This window comes from Nylanderia fulva, unplaced genomic scaffold (genome assembly GCF_048542155.1).
Source record: "Nylanderia fulva isolate GAGA-0341 unplaced genomic scaffold, ASM4854215v1 Scaffold13, whole genome shotgun sequence".
In the NCBI taxonomy this organism is placed as follows: domain Eukaryota; kingdom Metazoa; phylum Arthropoda; class Insecta; order Hymenoptera; family Formicidae; genus Nylanderia; species Nylanderia fulva.
The window spans coordinates 1,497,261-1,518,191 of record NW_028189518.1 but is presented as its reverse complement, the minus strand read 5'-3'; the positions used below and the strand labels follow the sequence as shown (position 1 = coordinate 1,518,191).

The 20,931-nt window shown below is 31.7% G+C and overlaps 1 protein-coding gene across 5 annotated transcripts in view; it reads left to right on the top strand.

Annotated features, from left to right (window-relative positions):
* The window catches only part of LOC114932472 (protein couch potato), a 77,824-nt gene that overhangs the window by 26,335 nt on the left and 30,558 nt on the right, over positions 1-20,931 (top strand). For all 5 annotated transcript variants that reach the window (XM_029304690.2, XM_085479759.1, XM_029304692.2 and 2 more), the window contains 2 exons: positions 11,635-11,712; positions 18,078-18,131. In XM_029304690.2, the coding sequence (XP_029160523.1) occupies positions 11,635-11,712; positions 18,078-18,131 (132 nt within the window). The remainder of the gene's footprint in view (positions 1-11,634; positions 11,713-18,077; positions 18,132-20,931) is intronic.

Sequence of the window (20,931 nt, the reverse complement as noted above, 5' to 3'; positions counted from 1 at the left end):
TTTCTCGCTCGCTCTTTCCAGTTGCTCAATAGTACACATTATTTTTTTCTCTGCATTTCAATTTATTCCATTTCATATTACTTCTGTTCTTTATTTTTGTATTCTTCAGTTTGTTTTCCTCTTTCTCCTTTTTTAACCCTCTCTCTTCTACACGCATGCTTTCTTCTTATTTTTTTCTCATTTCTTCACACAGATTCATCCTTCTCTCAGGCATTTATTTCTCACTTACATATCCTTTCTTTCTCTTTCTTTTTCTTTCTTCTTTATAATCCTGTCCTTTCCCTTTACAGGAACTTTTTTCTTTTTTTTCATCTCCCTTTATTTCGCTATTTGCCTCTTCTTTCTTTCTCGAGACATTCTCTTACTCCCTTCAGTACGTCCTCTTCTCTATCTATTTGCCTCTCTTTATCTCTCGACCTCGACTATACACTAGCAATGGCCTCGGGCCAGGCCTGAGCTCTAAAGTCTCCCGCGCTCGAGTCTTTCCTTAGAATTTCTTATATCGACAAAACGTTCACCGCGAACTTTTCTCTCTTGACCTGACGGTGGGATAACTTTCTTTCAGTCTACCGGCTGTGTTATTAATAATGAATGACGCTATTACTACGAACGTACGCGTCATGTATGTATATAAACGCAAGAGTAAATTCAATAAAATGTTTTCCTTGAGATGACAAAGTCAGCGATATGTTGTGTTGATTTGTAAATTTTTGCATATTTTTAAAGAATTTAGAATAATGAGATATATAAAATACATGTTTTTAAATTAAAATTATATATATATATATTCAATAATATGAAAAATCCAGTTTGTATCGATTTTGTAATACAAAATTAAGTTTTTCTTAAGAAAAATATTTAGGAAATATTTCTTTTATATCTTTTCAATTTTTAACATTAATTCTTTTTGAAAATAGTTCACATATTAAAATAAAATATTTTCATTTTTTTGTACAGTCACTCATAATTTAAAAATTATTGACATTTCATAATTTTTGTAAAGAAAAATTGTTACAAAATTAATTAAACATCATATATAATTCATGCAATCTGTATAAATTGAAACATATATTTAGAGAGTGTAAAATATAAAGAGAAAACACATAATGTCAAAAAGCAAAAATTGATTTATTTTAGACATATCTCTATATATAATTAATTTGTATTTAATCCAAGTATATCAACATTTCATATGTCAATTAACTTGACATAATAAGCGTGAAAATAATATTTATCATTATTGAGAAAAAAATGTCGGCGAAAATCAATATTTGTTGAAAAAATTGGTGGAAGATTATATTTATACAGTTATATTTATAACGCATATTAGAAATATCATTACTGTGATCACGATGTCATCGTTCTTAATCTTCCTTTCAATTGCAATTAGGTCGTTAAAATCGCATTAACCCGTCATTTTATTTATATTGTGCAGTTTATATTTAGTTTTCGAATTACAGTAGTTACAGTCCTGTCATGATTAGTTATTTAATCGAACGACTAAGTAAATTAAACGAAAATTGAGCCCGGAGAAAGCCAGAAAATCATTCTGCTTTCTGAAATGTCGCATAATTACCTTTATGCCCCTTTCTATTTTTTAGTAGAGAAGCTATTTTATTCTGGTTTACAATATGTCAAGGGATGACATTCCCTTCGGTCACACCATCATGTGGATAATAAACTAAGAGTGGGCGTATACTGTTACATTTTGAACTATAACGCTATAGAAGTAATTTATATATCATAATTACTAACGTATTATTTATTCAGTAATTGTATCCAATTAAATCAGTTGCAATCTTTTTAGGAATCTGCGCAAATTCGAGTATATTTATTTCTTCATTTTAAAAGATAATTGAAAAACATCACTGCAATATTGTTTTTTGTGTCAATATTTTTTTCTTTTAAACAACATGAATACAAGACCATACAAAAATAAGAGCGAGCGAATAAGAGAAAGAATGCAGATTGAACTCGTAAACTTCTGGTAATGATTTTCGATATAAACTTCGTTTTATTCCGCGACAGTTTTTGCAGCTACTTCATGGTCGAATAAAAACCGAGTGTGCGATCTGCATCTTGCACGTTGAGAAATGTCATGCAACGGTCGGTCACCTTGCCACAATTTCCTGCGTTTCGTAGAAATCGCAAGGGAGACGTTTTACAAAAGGTAGCAGAACTGTTTTCACGTTGGTTTCTCGCACAATATAACGTCTCTCTTGTCACAATGTAGCGAACAGCCGCGACTACGGCATCAATAATGAAAGCGTGCGAGGTCAAAGCAATTGTAATGTGCGCCATGTGTGCGATCCTCACATTCATTTCGTGGCACTGCGTTTGTACACCGGTTGCTGATCGCTCTACTCTTACTTTCCACGCTGTTACTGCGGGGATATATTAATGCAACCCCGTTGCTTCCGGTATTTGCATCGCCGGGAACTCGAATCGTTCGAACGTATACGGTGTTGCTAGAGTATCGAGCAGTTTCTTTCGATCGCAGATATTTCATAGATAATATGACAATAGACGTAGACTACGTAGAGTTTTGATAGAAAGATAATAGGCAAAAAGAAATATGCAAGTAAATAATAATAGTTTAATATATTAACACATATAAATATGTGTGCATATGTATTTCGTTTCTCACGAAAAGGAAAGAATATGTTAAGTTACACATACATATACATATATGAAGAGACCAATTCTTTTCAAATAAAATAATTGTGCGAATTATTTGCAAATTCATAATGACTCAAGTTGATTTGTGTATGAATAGGGAAAGTGCATTTCACGTGTAAAAAAGAAAAGAAAGTCTGCTGAACAAAATTAATGCTATAGTAGAAGAATAAGAAGAATAAGAACAGATATATAAATAAAAGAGACGATCAGAAGTTGTGTTTATTAGCAATGGAGCAGAAAGGAAACATCTTTGTTTGCAGAATGAAAGATAAAAATGAAAGAAACTCAAAAGGTATCTGCAGCAATATATTTTACGAAGTAAAATATGGTATGTTCGTTCCAATAAATATCAAAATTTTAAGATATGTTGGTGGTTTTATTGTTTATTTCAATAAAACATTAATAATTTCAAAATATTTTCTATAATTAGAAATTAAAAAAATAAATATATTTCATATTAACAAATTTTAATGAATTGCAATGATGCAATAGTATATTGTTATTAGCTGATTTTAATTTTAAATAAATTTAATTTTAATAGAATTTTCAGCTTATTATTATAAAATCTTATATTAGAAATTAAAAAAATTTTTAATTCCAAAAAAGTAATTATATTTACAAGAAGGACAAATAAAAAATAACAGTCTTTATTCATTTATAAATGGTTGTATAAATTAATGATATCATAAATTGACAAAGTGCAGCCTCAATATCTCATTTGCCGTAGTTAGCCTTGCTTTGCTTCTATAATAGAGATCTCAATTATAGCCAGTTGCATATGTGTATATGTATACGAGTACATGTATATACGAGTTATACGATATCATATCAAGACATTTTTAGAATTTTTGACTTTTTTAAAGTAGCCAGCAAGATTGTATAATTATCATTAAGATTGTATTAATAATACAATAAAATTATATTAGAGAGAACTCATAAAAGATGTTAATATAGAAACTTAATATAGGTAAAGGTATCACAAATTAAATTAAATTATCTATTATAACATTGTTCAATTTGCGAAATAAAATAACTCCGACATCCGGGAACGAATAATTTGTCACGCTCCTAGTTTCATGAAGATGTTTACCTCGTAAAACGATTTTCGTTAAGGAGTCACTTCCGATAAACGCGAGGGACATCTTGCGTAAAATAAACGCTCTGTTTTGCTGCACGCAAATGCGATCTTGCGGCTAACCGAAACCGTGATTTAGCGCAAGAGCGAGTTGGCACGTAACCCAGCACGATGAAAGATCCAACACGTGCGTGTCCGAGATTCCCGATTAATTCCGCTCTTTTGTTACGAACTGCCACTCGTACTTATACACCCGTGACACTTGATCGTAGGGGACGTAACGAGTGCTGTTTTCGAGAGATGCTTTCTTGGCTCGCGAGGGAACCGAACGCCCCAGGCGTTTTCTTCCGTATGGCGCGTGTAATATCGCCGACGAAAACTCGGGCGAAAACGTGCGCAAAAATAGCATGTCGCCTAGCGATCCTATTATTAATTACACCGTGCTTACCGCTTACTCACTTAAAGTGTCTCACTGGAAAGGATAATGCGGCCATGGTCGAGCGTAAAGGATAATAATTAATAATGCACTTTATTACGCTCATATAATCGTACCATCGCAATTTAATAACTGCTATTATATCACTTGCGTAACATTGGTAAATACCTCATATATACTCATCTTGCACGTAGTTATCGATTTTCCCAGATATTTTTGGACCGACGAGATAAGCTCTACGTTTAAATATATTTAGCACATAAAAGGGGTCAATTTCTTTTTATGCATAATGCATTTTTTGCACAAATAAAATTCTCTATACAGATAATGTGGAAATTTTGATATAAACATTTTTGTAAAGGTAAAAGTTATTAAAAATTAAGTGAAAATTACATTTTTGAAGAAATTCAAAAATTTTTAAGATTAAATTGTTTATCAAAAATACGATATTTGAAGATATATCTGATAACTCTGTGACAGTTCATGTGAACTATCATTGGTTATTTAATTGTTATCGCTGCAATAACAATACATAACTTTAAAATATAGCCTTCGATCTGTCATTAAATATATCATATATATATATATATATTACATCTCTAGCTACATATTATATCTCCCTTACACTATCAAAAATTCTGGCACGAATAAAGATAAGGGCAATACGTGAAAAATGGCAATGTGACGCTCTTAGCCTTTAGATTCAGTGCGTTCTTTTATCATAATGGAAATATTTATTATCTGTAATATTAGTCTTTTTTTCAATCGTTATGAGAACTATATTAAAAATTTATTAATTAGCAAATTGAATTTTTGTAGAATTTGTATTTTATGATTTAATAGCTTTATTTTATTTTTAGTTATGTCAAACAATGAGCTATATAATTAAAAGCTAATACAATTAAAAATTATTAATTCTCACATTTTTAACGTGATAAAAATTGAGTGTTAAATTTCAATAAAATTCAATGCTCAAATATAATAATAATAATAATAATATATATTAATTATATGTACCGCATTTCTTTAAAAAGATTATACTGTTCCGAGGAGACATATACATAGAATTTTCATAGTGCTAAAATGTAAAACATCATTTTCGAGTTTTTTGATATTTAAAAAACTTTTTCATCGAAACTCTTTTCTTGAAAATGCATAGCATCCAAATATAAATAAGCATTCTCTGCGACGCAACCATCATAAAATCTGATACACCATTTATAAGGAGATAATGCAAGTTATGTTTGTTGTGTATAACTGGCGAATATGTTGTGTGTGCATGCATCTGCGGGGAATAGATACGCTGAAAACGAGCTCGTGCCCATCGGACCCCAGCTCCGGTATTTTATTTCGTCCCGCGTTAACGGAAGCACGCTCCTTGCTCGTCGGCGCGCCTCGATCGAATCGGCGCTCGAAAATTCCACCCGCCGTAATTACGAGAAGATTAGATCGAGGAGTGCGAATATGCCAGCTGACGCGCCACGTGAATATTCACGAACGTGTATAATTGTGATTATGAAGATGATTTAATTGCCGCGGGCGGACGACTCACGTCGCGCTGATTTCCGATTCGTCTTTATGGAAACGAGAACGCGAATACTCGAATCTCGATTGCTCGATATTATTTTATCATCCGTGTGATCTTTTTCGCGCGCGCTTTAAAACGAAGTTCATTTTTGTGTATTTACCGTGCACGCCTTTTTTGCGGTATATAAACTTGTTAGGACCGCGGTGAAAGATTTAGAGCGGAGAAAATTTGTCGTAAAATGTCGTAAAGAGACAACCAGAGATAAAATTTAAGGAGTGCTTTTGCGGGATTTTGAAGGTTTAGAGGTGCTTTTAAATTATTATAACTTTTCTATATCGCGTTTTTTACATGCAATAATATATATTGATTTCAGAATTTATTGTAATTATATGCACTATATTATAAAATTTCTCACATAATTACATACACATCTGATCTTACAAGGTAGAGATTTTTATACTTATATGACATTTGTGCTATTAGAGAACGCTTTTGAAAAATTGATCTTTAACTGTTGCCAGATGACATCTCTTAATAAAGTACCACGTATAGATTGATTGATTTCCATCTTATCGAAAACTCGTATTGAGTTATTTTAACGCAATTATACGGCGAGCGGCTTTTTGCTTCTCTCGCTTTTAGCAAAAAGCGAATTAGCGATCCTCTTGTCAGCGGCACGAAAACTCGCTGTGGTCATCGTGTTAACCGTGAAAAATTAAAAAAACACGTCGCGCGAAACCGTTCACTTTTCACGCAACAAAATCGAGAGAGCACGTCGCGGAAATCCGCGAGTGCGTGGCCGGAACTCTACTGTCATATTCTGGTATCATCGGCCGGTTTGACGTTCAAAACGTCAAATTGCTCGGACGCGCTCCAAATGCGACGTGAAATCATACGTGTGTAGTACGCGCTTTTCGCATTGCGGTTCAATTTAAACGCAATCCGATCAATATATGACTTTATTGAGCCTCTCTTGAAAAAACGTCCTCCTTTAAAGCGCGATGAAGTGGATAAGAAAATGCAAAAGTACTTGTGCTGCAGCTAAAGTAGAGCAAGTATTATTTGGTTTAATTAAATTGCCAAGAAATTAAATAATATGCGAGTGATATGAAAATTATTAAATTATTTATAAATAATATGTGTAAAAAAAGATTATATATTTCGCTAATTTTAAAATATTTTATTTCTTATATTCATTTCTATACACATAAAATTATTATTTTCCTCTTTCATGTACGCATAAAAAAAGCTTATCCTTAAACGCTGCATGTAGTCCAAAAACGTTTGTTATTCGCCAACGTTAATTTAATTTAGTATTTTTGCATTCAGAATTCTCTGTAAGCAGTGCATTGAATATTTTTACTAGCAATTTGTCTGTTGTTTCCAACATGACAACGTTGACGTTAAAATAGTAAAATAATTTGTATCGGAAAACTGCGTGCAGTCTTTTATTTCATCACTCTTTTCCGCAACGCTCTTTTATTACTGTTTTCCGACACTCACGAACGTTTACATTTGCATTCGTGTACCGGCTGCATTAATACAGTCATACGTTAACGTGATTGTGTTTATACACAGAAACGCGCACATCCGAACTTCATTGGATTGAATAAATCTCGCGCGGCTTTACTCTGTCTGTCTGTAAAGAGATATACTTGTAACCGCGCATTTCCATTCGGAAACCCAGTGAGGCGTGCATTTTACAAATTATTCCTCTCGGCGTACTCTCGAATTACCTGTAAATTCTGATTCAAGATTAATCAAACCCGCGGTAGCTACTGCGTTTGACCGACGTAGCCAACACGTTATCGAGAAACAATGAGCTTAGAGCCAGACGGTGACCTCCCGCGTGTACATTCACCGGACGGTAATATACAATACAATACATTCGGAGCAATGTTCGGTTTACACTATTGTGAGAATCGATTTTTAAGTCTATATTCCCTGTAGGAATATACCTAAAATGCCAATTCTTCGATAAAACACAAATAATTTATTATTAGATTGATAAACAGCAAGAAATAAACAAGTGAAATAAAATAAACAAAATTTTGCGATTCAATGAAATTAATTCTTGAACTTTAACGAAGAAAGATTAGAAAATTATAGAATTTATCAAATTTTATGATTTTGTTTTTTGCAATAAATGATTATATAAGATGATGATATTTTGCAGAAAATCAAAATTTGCAATGTAAATCAATATCAGACTTTCGACATGTTTTTATGTTTCTACATATGATTTATAATACATATGACAATAATCTTATTATATTAATAAGTATATATAGGTATATGATATAATTTATTGAAAGGTATAATTTATTGAAATGTGATTAAAATATTTTACTTATCGCGTAGAAGATTTCAGAGATTATTTATAGTATTAACTGACTTAAAATCAGAAAATTATTTGATTTATTAAAGGAGATTCTCACACATGTGTGTGTGTCCGAGTATGACAGTCATGGTTCTCAAATAAATCAATGCAAGAATGTAGATATTTTTGTTCTTGCCTCTTTTTTGTCCTCGATGCTTCCTGCCGGAAATTAACGAGGGGACGGTAACGAATCCGTGTCTTCCTTCTGCCACGTGCGGTCTTGAAATGAACCGAGCCTATGATTAATCTGTTGCTATTGAAACTATTTTTAAAACACTAGAGATTAATTTACATCTAAATAGTTTCCCGTAGCTTTGAATTATTGAGATACTAGTGAAATTTATTGATTACCTTTCAAGCAGATGTAAATAGCGATTTTTCATTTAAGTAAAATTTATCGTATTGAAATTTTACCACTTAAATGTTAAAGCTATAAAGACATATATTTAAATCAAAATATAACGAAAATAAATTTGCATTTAATGAAACTTTTGCTGAGAAAAAAATCTATATATTAATATTAATTTAATTGATGATCTTATCTATAAAAAAATTATATATATATTTATATAAATAAAAAAAAATAACGGGAAAATTTTTATGTCGCGCAAATTTTAATTTCGCGCATATGCGCGTTAATATACGAAATTATTTCTAAATACAACGGCCACTAAAAGGGGAACACAAATATAGGACGAGGAGTGTCGCCAGCGGATGTGCAAGTGACAGCGCGGCATAGTTTTGAAGATGAAACAATGAGAACTAGCGACACGGTCAGCTGCAAACTAGCTGGGAGTGGACTCGCTCGTCTATGATCAATTATTGTCATTTAGAAGCTACGCCTCGGCTAAGATTGCGAATGCGCTCGAAATTTACAATGCGGAAAAGAAGTGAGGAAGAAGAATAGGAAACCGACAATTTTTTAGATAAAGATCTAATTAATGTGCGCTGTGTTTAATTAGCGTAACGAACGAGTAATATATACCATACTTGTAGGCACATGAAACGATTTTGCTATGTTGTTAAAAGAAGAAATATGTATAATGACGTAGATTGAGAGAAGTCATCGTTTTAATTGAAAATATTATGCCGATTAAGAAAAAACGGAAAATAAATTTTATATTTAGAATAATTGTTAGAATAATTATCGTTTATCAAGATTATAATAAAGTTGATTTTTTAAGATCAATCAAAATTAATATTCGTCAAAATCAATTTTGCCAAGTTGATTTTTTAATTTAATCAAAAATTGAAATAATAGAATAGAAATATTTGTGTGAAATATTAAAAATTAAAAATGTTAAATTCTCTTTGAATCTCTTAATTTTCTTTAAATTAAGTTTCTCTAATTCTAGAATATCTATTAGAATCTATTCTCTATCTCTAGAATCTAATCTCTATTTCTAGAAAACTAGAATATCAATTTTTGCATTTCTATCACTGGAAATTTTCTTCGAGATGGTGAAAGGCGATTCAACCTAGCGATAGAAAAATATACTTTTCCATGTATTGAGCGATTACATTCCTTTTGTAGGTTTCTCTACATTGTACATAATTGTTATTAAAGTATTTAAAAACCGCTTTATAACTGGATTGCTCAGCCTCACGCGAGCGGCATTTATTCTGCGATCTAATCAGTTAATTCAGGGAGAATAATTCGCATTCCTTTCTTTTTTCAATCAACCTGCATTCCTTTCTTTTCAATTAGGTCAGCTCGGTACTAAGTACAATAAAATCTTAATAATTCGAAATTTCGTATAGTTTAAAGAGTTTCGTTCATAATCGGAAAAAATTACAAAAATATATATATAATATAATAATTTTTTTGTTCTTTGCAGATAATTTTAATCTAAATAATATAAGTTATATATATTCTCTCTTTGTTACTTTTAATCTCTATTATGTCCTACATTTAACATATTGTAATTCAAATTAATCCGGACTATATAGTTATGGTTTCACTCAACCTCAACTATTTCGATCTTTTGTTACATTTTTGTGACCGTAAATCGTTTGACAGTCAGCCGTTTGCCGATGGAGAGTGGTTTTATAAGAATTATGCGAGCAGCAGGCCGAAACTTCTGAGTAATTAGATCCGCGCGTGTGCGTCAAACTTTTATCACCGTCTCGGTGTTTCTTAACTTCATTAATTGCTGCAACCTCATTGCGGCAATTTGATGCTCCGCTCTAGAGATCATTATAAGTTAGGTGGCGAGACGCACTTACCGCTCGCACTTGCTCGCGTATATCTACGTCTGCGATGCATGCGCAGCGCATGTTGCACCGAGCGCATGTACACAGCCGCAGCAATTACTTAAAGCCCGCGCGATATAAGACGCTCACGTAACTTGGCCAGCGAAACTTTACCGGTTTACTCTCTTAGTCTCATCCATTAGTAGACGATCCGACCTGCGACGCGGTTGCAGTTACATGTCTTGCTTTAGCGCTTCCACGTCTCCACACGATCCAAGTTTTTATCAATATTGCACAAAGTTTGCTAATGACAGAAGCGGTGTACTATGGCTATTAATTCATGAATACTTATAGAGAAAATTAATCAAAGGATCCACTTGTGTGTTCTTACAATCAATTTGCTCTCTCGAATATATATATTGAATAATTTTTCCAGGTTATTTTATATATGTGATATTTTTTTGATATGTAATTTTATTGAAAATTTCATTTTTTATTCATAATAACTTTTACTTTTTTGCATGTTTTAATATGAATATTTTGCATTATAATTAATTATTATAATATGAATAACGTGTGCGCTCTAGAAATATAAATTTAAATTGTTACCAAATTCAAAGTCAATTGATTAACGCCGGGAATAATATTAATAATAATATGAACCATTACATTTTATTTTTACAATAGCATAAAAACGTCTGCATGCTGTTAATATAATGAACAAATTACGAGTAATTAACATTCTTAATGAAAAGAGAACGCTTGCTAGAGGCTAGTAATTATCTGCATATCAACACGTTGAGGTTTACTAGCGTAAGCCACGTCAAATCAGTCTCCTTTCTCGCTGTATTGTTCGATGACGGCATTCAATATACGTAAAGTCGATTTGCATTCTCCGTTGTAAGCGAAACAATATCGCATTAATTCGAACATGCCAACAACGAGTGGGCGGGAAATGATGATCGATATTGGGGGAAGAAATATCTTCAGGGAATCACTTTCGAAGATCTTCGGGGGTTGAATCATAATTAATTAGACTCGCCACTGTAAATTGCCGAATTAATGGCGAAATTAAAAAGGAAGACGAATGAAAGGGGGACCGCGACTCCTTGCACTCCCGAGGCATCTTACATTGATTCTGCAATTAGCTATCGATTCGTCTGATGGACGAGGGCAGAAGTCAAATCGAGAAAGTCGATTCTCTCGTCTCCGAGTCATCTCGATATACGTCTCTCTTCGTTCGTCTCCCTTCTTTCCCTCTATTTCTCTCTCTCGGTTCTTTCTAGACCGGCAATTAGGTTAATTAACTCAGATTAACGTTCTCTCTCTCTCTTCTGTTTCAGGTGCGCACCTTGTTCGTGAGCGGCTTGCCGATGGACACCAAGCCGAGGGAGCTCTATCTACTCTTCAGAGCGTACGAGGTGAGTTCTTTGAGAATCTCTCTACTCGTTTTATTTTATATATTTAGACACGTAACCGCGATGTGTGTCAAGATCAAAGGGTGGAGCGCAAGAGGATTTGAGATTTGAAAAACTAGATATTTTGACATTGAATGCGCGAGGACCTAAATGTATGTAACTGTAAAATGATATTGACGGATCTAAAGTTCAAAGCACATTAAAATTCTATTGCGAGCGCATAATATTCGAAAAACGAGACAGTCGGAAATGGACTTCGGAGATCCGAAAGAGATTTTTTGCGAATTGAAAGAGATGTGCAAAGGGTATGAATTATAGAACTCTTTCAGGATATTTTCAAGGTATCAAAAATTTAAACGTTTGAATTTTTCTGCGTCTCGACGTTTTACAATCTAAACACTTTACAATATTATATTTAAATAAAAGTGGCATTTTTAAAATAATTTTGCAATTGGAATCATTTAATCATATATTGTATAATTAATCATTTAATTATACCTATATTTTATAATTGATTATTCATTTTACAAATTCTATTTCTAGTTCTCTATCTCTACGTCTCATTTTATAAATTTAAATCTGAATTCGAAGATATCGAAATCTAGAAACACATATACATTATAATGTAAATTATATTAATATATATTTATTTATATCTCTTTTTTTTTTAGAAAATGCGTAGTTTGAAGAATCTCTTGCATTTATTAGTTTCGCGTCAATGTTAAATGTCGCCGTATCTGACGTATGTTAAATACCTCTGTATCTGGCGTTTCACTGTCACATTTAATTCGCTATGTTGAGATTCAATAAGCTCATCTACATTCTATCGTTCTCGCGGCGTCGTGCGAAACGCAATGTTATGACTGAAACGTTCGAACAGTATTCACAAGGGGAATATTCCCCTTATGAATCATGCTCGTCTACGCCGACCACCCGTTGCGAGAGAGACGGTACTTCTCTATAACATCATATTTGCACGGCTTGGGATCCTAGGTTAGTTTGTCTAGGGGGTTAATTATGTCGGTGCCAATTACGCGAGTATGCGTTTTGAGCTTTATCAGTTGAGACGAAAAATCGATGGCAATGAGATCTGATATGATCTTATGTGTCCGTATAATTTGACTATGTATTAACACGCGCTCATTATTTTTATAATTCCCGCGATCATTTTTCGCATTTATATTTCGGCTCTCTGAACTCAAAAGCGTAAATATATAACAAAAATTATTTTAAACAAAAAATAATATTAAAACTTAAAATTAATTATATGTCTAATCATAATTGTACTAATATATCCTAATATTTGTTAAATCAATATTTTTCCATTTACTTTATCTATTATCTGAAATTTTATATTAGGTACCATTTTTATATTACCATATTATTAATTGAAATAATTTATTCAACAACGAATCTGCCAAAATTTATCGAAGACTTTACTATAAATGTGAAACTTAAATACGATTCGTAAGTGTCCGGAACGAAATTCAATCGCGATTTAAACCGACAGCAGCTAGAGAGAAAAGAAACCGCGGTCATTTATAGCTGCGAAAGGAAAGACAGATGGAAAAACGGGGAAATTGTTCTCGCTCCATTTGGAAATCTCCCTCGAAAGTTAAATCCGGGAGATTCTCTCGAGCGTATCGTTATTCGCCGGCGAAAAAGACGGCGTAACATGGCGTGTTTTTTTGCACTCGTTTTACTTCATCCTTGTTTTGTATATTCATGATATCGTTCGTAGCAGTTCGCTCAAAGGGATTAGGATTAGTCGTGTGTGCGTATGCTTATACATTTCTGTCAGTACTACGAGCTCCGTGCGCAAAATATACATAGAAATGGTCGAGGATCTCCTCTTTTTTACCTCACAATTTCTTAAGGCACTTTAAATAATTATTTTGCACAGTGAAATGTAATATAGTAATTTTCCGATTAGTTTCGTGAATGAAAGTAAAGAACAAGATTGTTGCACTTATGTTTAATATTGAAAAGCCTTCTATCAAATTGGAATTACTTTAGTGTTTATATAGAATATAATAATTTTAAAAGCCTTCTATCGAATTGAAAATTAATCATAATTTTAAAAGCTTTTTTTGATTTGAAATTTTCTTAGTGGTTGTATGTTTACGATAAAATTATATGTGCACATATATATATAGGGTGTTCCAAAATTATTATCTTAATGGAAGATTCCTGAGATTATTTGGAGACGATTTCTCCTCAGCGAAAATGTCAAGGCACAAATAATTTTCAAGTTACAAGCGATTAAAAATAAAGAGTTTCTCGCAAATCAAGTCTTGTGGAAACAAGTATAACAAAATCACATTTTTCAGTTAATTTCAGATAGAGTTTACTTTAGTAGAATTTTAATTTAAGTGTTAATTACAAATGATGGTAAAAATTGGGAAAATGCAAAAAATGATGACCTTCCTCTACATTTTTGTTGAGGAAAAATCGTCTCCAAATAATCTTAGGAATCTCCCAGAGTGCTCTGTAATTCTGGAACAGATATATATATATATATATATATATATATATATGTGTATATATAAAATTATAGCAGCTTAAGAAATTAATCATAATTTTAAAACATAATTATTATATAATAATATGGAATATTTAAAAATTGAAAAAATAAAATAAAATAAAGAAAAGAATGAAATAAAAATAAAATTATTATTGTATAAATATAATATTGTGATACGACGTCATATATACAAATTTTTATGAAAATCAATTTTATACTAAACATTATTGTAACTTTAAATCAATTTCTTTTGATGAATTTAAAGATAAGGTTTTCTTATCGTAAATTTTATATTAATGCTTAAGTACTTTCTTAAGTTTAATTATGTTCGTTAAAATTCTGTCAAAGTAAAATCTACTTAAAATTAATTGAAAAATACAATTTTCTTATTTCAATATATTCTAGAAACTTAATATATTATATTCCATTATTTAATCATTTATAATAGTAATGCACTATTCATTTTTTGTTACGAATAATGAATGAAATAAAATGTAAAAATAAAATTCTAGATGCAACACTTTTAATGCATTCTGTTTATACCATACAGCAAGAAATAATAACTTATATGTTATTTCTTTACTTGTAACAATACAAATAGAATTTTTCATTTGCAAATAAATAAGAAGTTATAGCATTACATATATGATGTTATGCAATAGAGAAGAATATTATTAAAATGACAAGAGTTGTATCCAGTCGGATCGCGATGCAGTCTACGAATTCGGAAACCTCCGCGTTTTCTCGTACATTCTATTGGCGACAGAGCGTAGGAGTGATGTATATTGGATGACGGTTGTCTTATATACAAATTGTCGCGACTTCTCACATCAAGAGCAACGCAGTTTCTTGGCATCGATACACATAACTGGCGACATACCGCGGGACAATAAACCTTGAGAGGTGCGAGAGCGCGCGTTATTTTCGCCCGCGAATCGAGAGATTCGCGCGCGCGCAAAGAGTCTTGCCGCGTGAAATCGGGTTATTAATCGTCTTTGAAATATCGTAACATTAAACGTGGCGCATAATGCGTCGCACGACCCGTTTCCCACGTGAATTTACGATAAATTTTCAGCGTGTCGGAAGAAGAGCCGAGCGGATTAGTCGCTCGCCGTCGTCGAAAACTTTTGGAGAAGCGCAGAGGTTATTTGCACATTTCATCGCGCGAACACAACATATGAACGGTGAAAACTCGATTATGCTCCCCCGGGAGACCAGCTTTTTAATGACTGCAATATTTCATAGTTAAGGGAAGTTAATTAATAATGTGCAAGGCGCCGAGCAGAGCGTAAGCGTCAAAAATGTTGAAAATGAATACCTGGGAAGTGCTACACAGTGGATCTGAAAGATATAATATATATATATTTAGAAAAGGAATGACAACTTTATAATAAAATTTATAACGTTATGTGCATTAATTATGTATGTTCTTCTTAATGAAGAAAATTGAATAAGGATAATTGATTGATCTAATAGTTTGACCTAAAGACAGTTCTTCATTTTGCTTTCCCGTGTAATTAAAATTTTATATGTTTTTGTAGAATTTTAAAGAATTAGAAATGCTTGTCTTAGTTGATATTAAAAATTTAATGATGATACATTTTATAATTAGGAGAGGTTGATTAATGATGCAGGATTAATATGTCGGTTGCCAAGAGAGAGAATGTCGTAAGAATATTGTAAGATATTTGGAAAATTTTGGTGATATATTTTATAATTAGCAGAGAGATTGATTAATGATGCGCGATCATGATGTTGGTTGCCAAGAGAGAGAATGTTGTAAGAATGTAAGATATCTCGACAATTTTGTATATTGATTCAAGCATCTAAATCTAAATTAATGCATGCAGATATATTTAGGCAAAATAAGAATTTATCATTAATTATCTCTGAGTTGTTAATACAAAATTGCACAAAGAGAGTCGATTCAGTTGAATATTTAAAGTTCTTCAATTAATAAATTGTTATGTATTTTCAAACATTATATAAAATTTTAATTAATTAAAATTTGCAAAGTTTTACCGCTATAGAAAAATATATATTTTTTATAGAATTATATCTATGAAAAATATCGTATTTAATATTTAAAAGAGAAAAAGTTAGTTTTGAGAATTTACACGAAAAATTTGTGATTTACATTATTTTCATGATTACGCGGCCACAATTGATTAGCGTCATGATACTTCTATATAAATTTAAGTAGTAAAGAGTATTTTTTAGCCGTCCGCTCGCGGATCCAAGTTTAAATCCGAAAAACATTTTGCAGTATGCCGAATAGATATTCCGAGACTTACGGCACTCTCTAATTGCGGCTTCGTTAATTAGCACTTCCATCGCGATCGCGCGATTATTAACAGTTTGCTACTCAGGTAATGAGCACCGAGTTACGGCGTTCGCATGTAATCGAGTGCTCATCTCGTGCGCGCGCGCGTTCCACTTGCATCGCTACCATAAAAATTAAGGAAATGTTTTCACTCTATAAGCGAGATTCCTTTATCTTTCGCGATAATACCAGACAAGATACTTGATAGCGCAATAACGAGGTATTTCTCGCAGTGAATTAAAAACGCCTTTATGTACAAAATGAATAATCGGCTTTTCTTGCAACAGCACAGTAGAGCTCTTGGAGTTGGAAAGCACGTTTGCAGTAGGTCGCTTAATAATTTAAGCGATGGTCGAGAAATTCGCTGGTATCTTAGAATTTGTGTCAAATATTTAAAATATGCGAATGTGTCGTGCCCTACTTTTCACTTGATGCTTCGCTATTTTTAATGGTCTTCATGAATTTTGTTGCTAACGGATCCTCGATGAGTGCATTTTGGCGAGGTCTTTGTTGTATATGCGCTATATTTTTTTCAATAGAAAATACATTTCTTTTATACATTCTTGTTTATAAGCATTAAAGATAGAAGGATAGTATACTGTCAGATTTTTTAAATTGCACACTAATAGATATTATTCCGCTAATAACTGAAAAAATCGGTCAGTCTAGCCATATTTTACGCGAGCATCATTAAAAAGGATAAGATTCGAGATTAACAGTTAATTTAGAATTTTTTATAATGAATTGCCTCGAGCGTGATTATAATTTCGCTCGCTTTAATAGTTTCTGACATTATAAACGCGCGTTTGATGCCGGGTAATATTTGCTCTCGCACCTGTTTCTATACATACGCAGTATAATGACCTGAGATAATGACAATCATCTTGTTTAATTCTCCAAATATGTGTAACAATCTAACGAGGGCGCGTTAAATTTTCGTATGTTCATGCGCATGTGCGTGAAATCGATTTCACGTTTGTTAGAAACTCAATTTCGTTTGTGCAAGATAAGAGTAGGCATGATGATTCGCATGCATGAAATATGGATCTGTGATTAACAGCGTGATAGTTATTACAGAGGTGTACATCATGCTTATATCATGTCATCGAATTCAAATCGATGACAATATGAGAAGATTATCACAATTAGAATGCAAATATATCAGAACTGTTAAGAATTAATTTCCTAAAAATCATTAATTAAGATAAGAAAAGATTTTTTTTAAATAGCTAGAAATTATTTATATCAAATTTCACAAAGAACAATTTCTCAAGAATCAATTTTTGTATCATATTTTATCATTTTTAATAAATATATATTTATTTCTTAGTTTATAGTTTTGTATAAATAAGCAATTATATTTAAATCTAATTATCTTTTATATTTCTTCTAATAATTAAAATGTAACAAATATTTTAAAGTTCAAAAAATATTTATTTTATTATATTATAGTTATTTACTACAAATAATATATTTTAATGTAAATGTATTTTAATAACATAATATTTTTTTGTGTTTCAGGGGTACGAAGGGTCGCTGTTAAAAGTCACGAGTAAAAATGGGAAAACAGCATCGGTAAGTTGAAGTGTAATATTTTTCTTTTTAATTGACGATATGATTCGCTATTAATTAATGTTTTTCAACGCTTGTTTTGAAAAGAGTGCATCGGTAATTTTTAACGTAAATAAACCCTTAGATTCGCGTGCGTGTGAAGTAGCTCGATACTTTCGATATATATTTTTTATGCACTCGAAGAAACGGAAAGATAAAATTGGATCTCGGTTTCATGAGTGAATTCCTACAAAATATATATTTTGAGAAAATTCCAATCAATTACATGGTAAAACTGGCAAAAATTCTCCCTCTCTCTCTCTCTCTCTTTAACTCGAATATTCTCAAGAGAAAAACGAATGGAAAAAGTTGGTCACCTAACCAAACTGCAAGTTTTGATCGAATTTTCAAGATACGGAAATTATTTTATGTAATTTTATACATTAAATATATATTCGTACCTGTCAATTCTTTATCGATTTGTTTATACTAACAATAATATTACATAATATATTGAACATCCCTTATGTGTACATATAATAATTGGTTATAGCTGAATAAAAGAATTATTTTTTGGAGATTAGAGATTATAGAAATTTCATATTTTTTAAACAAGATTAATATTATCTGTTAAAAATTGTTATAACAATTTGCAAAATTTTGTAACTAAATTATTAACAAAAGCTAAATAGTTAATTTTATGTATATAGAATATAAATATGATGAATATATTTTAATGTTTTCTTCTGCAATTATATAAATTTAAAACTCCTGTGAATAAAAATTGAATTTAAAAAATATGTCACGATGATTATGAAAAACAGTTACTTAAGTTTTTTTTATTTGTTCAAAGCGCGTTCATTGATTATGCGAGTCACGAAACCCTAAAAATACTTAATCAGCCAACAAAAAGAAATACATCAAATTTCATCATGCGGTAATGCCATCGCACGCTCTACTCAACCCAGCATAATCCCCGCGAGATAACATTAATTTATGCGACGACGTTGGAAACAGTACACGCGAGAGTATACTGACGCAGTAAAATCTCTAATCCATAAAGCACATTTTTAACATTTTTCTATTCTGATATTTATTGTTTTTATTACATAGTCTTTACTTGCATTTCGCGCGTGCAATACACATGCAACGACTTTCTAAAATAAAACCGCGACGATTGTATCAACCGCAAAAGGATCGCATTTCACTCGAAGAATGTTGAATAACAAATGCTGAAAAAAAGAATTACTACCTGACTACTGAGTATAACAAATCTTTGGCTTCCGCTAATCTATCAAAGTTATGTTCTTCAACGTGTTACGGATGATCAAAATTATGGAGTCGGGGTGTACATAAATCTCAATTTAAAATTTGTTGTTTATATAATCGTATTTAGAATTTGTAAATTGCAAAATAATGATGAATTCTAAGATTTAAATTATCGCGAATATTTATATATATATATAGCTTATTATTTGATTAAATTGGATTTTGATTGCATTTAAATTATGCATCTTGCAAGCTGTAGCTTGTCAGATCAATATCTATAATTTCAAGTATCTATATGAATATATTCTTGCATTTATTAATTCTTAATTTTGAATAAATATATTAATCTTTATTTCTATTCTTTCAATATATTGTATATATATATATATATATATATATATATATATATATTAATTTTATTCTTCTTTATATAGATACCAGAGATCTTCAATCTTAACTCAATAAAAAATTCATCAATCTTTGAAAAAAATTGATGAAGATTTCAAAATTTAGAAAGACAAAGTAATTGATTTACAATTAGATTTTAAATATATATAACATTTAATATATCATTTCTTACGAGTGTCTTTCTTCGACGTTGTAAATTTTCTCTAAGTTTCTCATTGATTATTAGGATGATTTGTGGAATATCACAATGTAGCATTGTAAAGGTTGTAGTTAATAACATGTTTTTATTCCTACACGCGGCTTGACCTCGTAACCAGCGCGGAACACAAGCAGTGGCTTGTAATGGTCGTAGTGTGATGTAATTAGATATAATACGAGCAGAATGCGAATAAAACAGGCGACGTGTGAATGGTGCTTAAACTTCCTTGGCCACTGGCACGGTTGGGTACGACTGACTGTACGAATCGATACCGGGTCAGGCCAACCTTTCTGCTATTTGTTTCCTTCGGTCATCGTTGTGCCCGAGAACGAAAAGCAGAAGGAAGGAGCAGTTTTTCTCAAAAAATACACGGCAGTGCGGTGAAAAGATTTTCAAATGTTGTCAGAAGCTTTTGTTGTCTCGCATTCTTCCATTACCTAGCCGCGATGTGCCATTGCAGAGTCCGTACAAAGCCCTTTGTAGCTCGGTGATGATGATTTATCTCTGCGCGTTGAACTTCTATATAAGTGAGAATTTATCTCCTTCTTTATTCAATTGATATTGCATAATTGTTTTTTCGGGCTCTTTCACGCATTAAATTCGATTTGATTTCAATTCACAATTAATAAGATTCAATCGATCGTGTAATGGAGAAAGGTATAGTTTTCAAATAAAAATTCTTTCACAACTGCTATCGAACTGCTTAACTGGAAAAAGTTTGAATTGTAAATTACGCCATTACTCTTTTCAAGCTTTGATTTTCATTTATTTATGACGATTTAACGAAGTAATACCGCAACATTTATTTGTCTTTAAAGAAACCTTTTATCTCTTCTGTTATATCCATTCAATGCAACAATGTAATAACTTTTGGACGGTAAAATTGATAATTACCATTTTCTTTAACAATTTTACGATGATAATTTTGTAATAATTACCAATTTTATT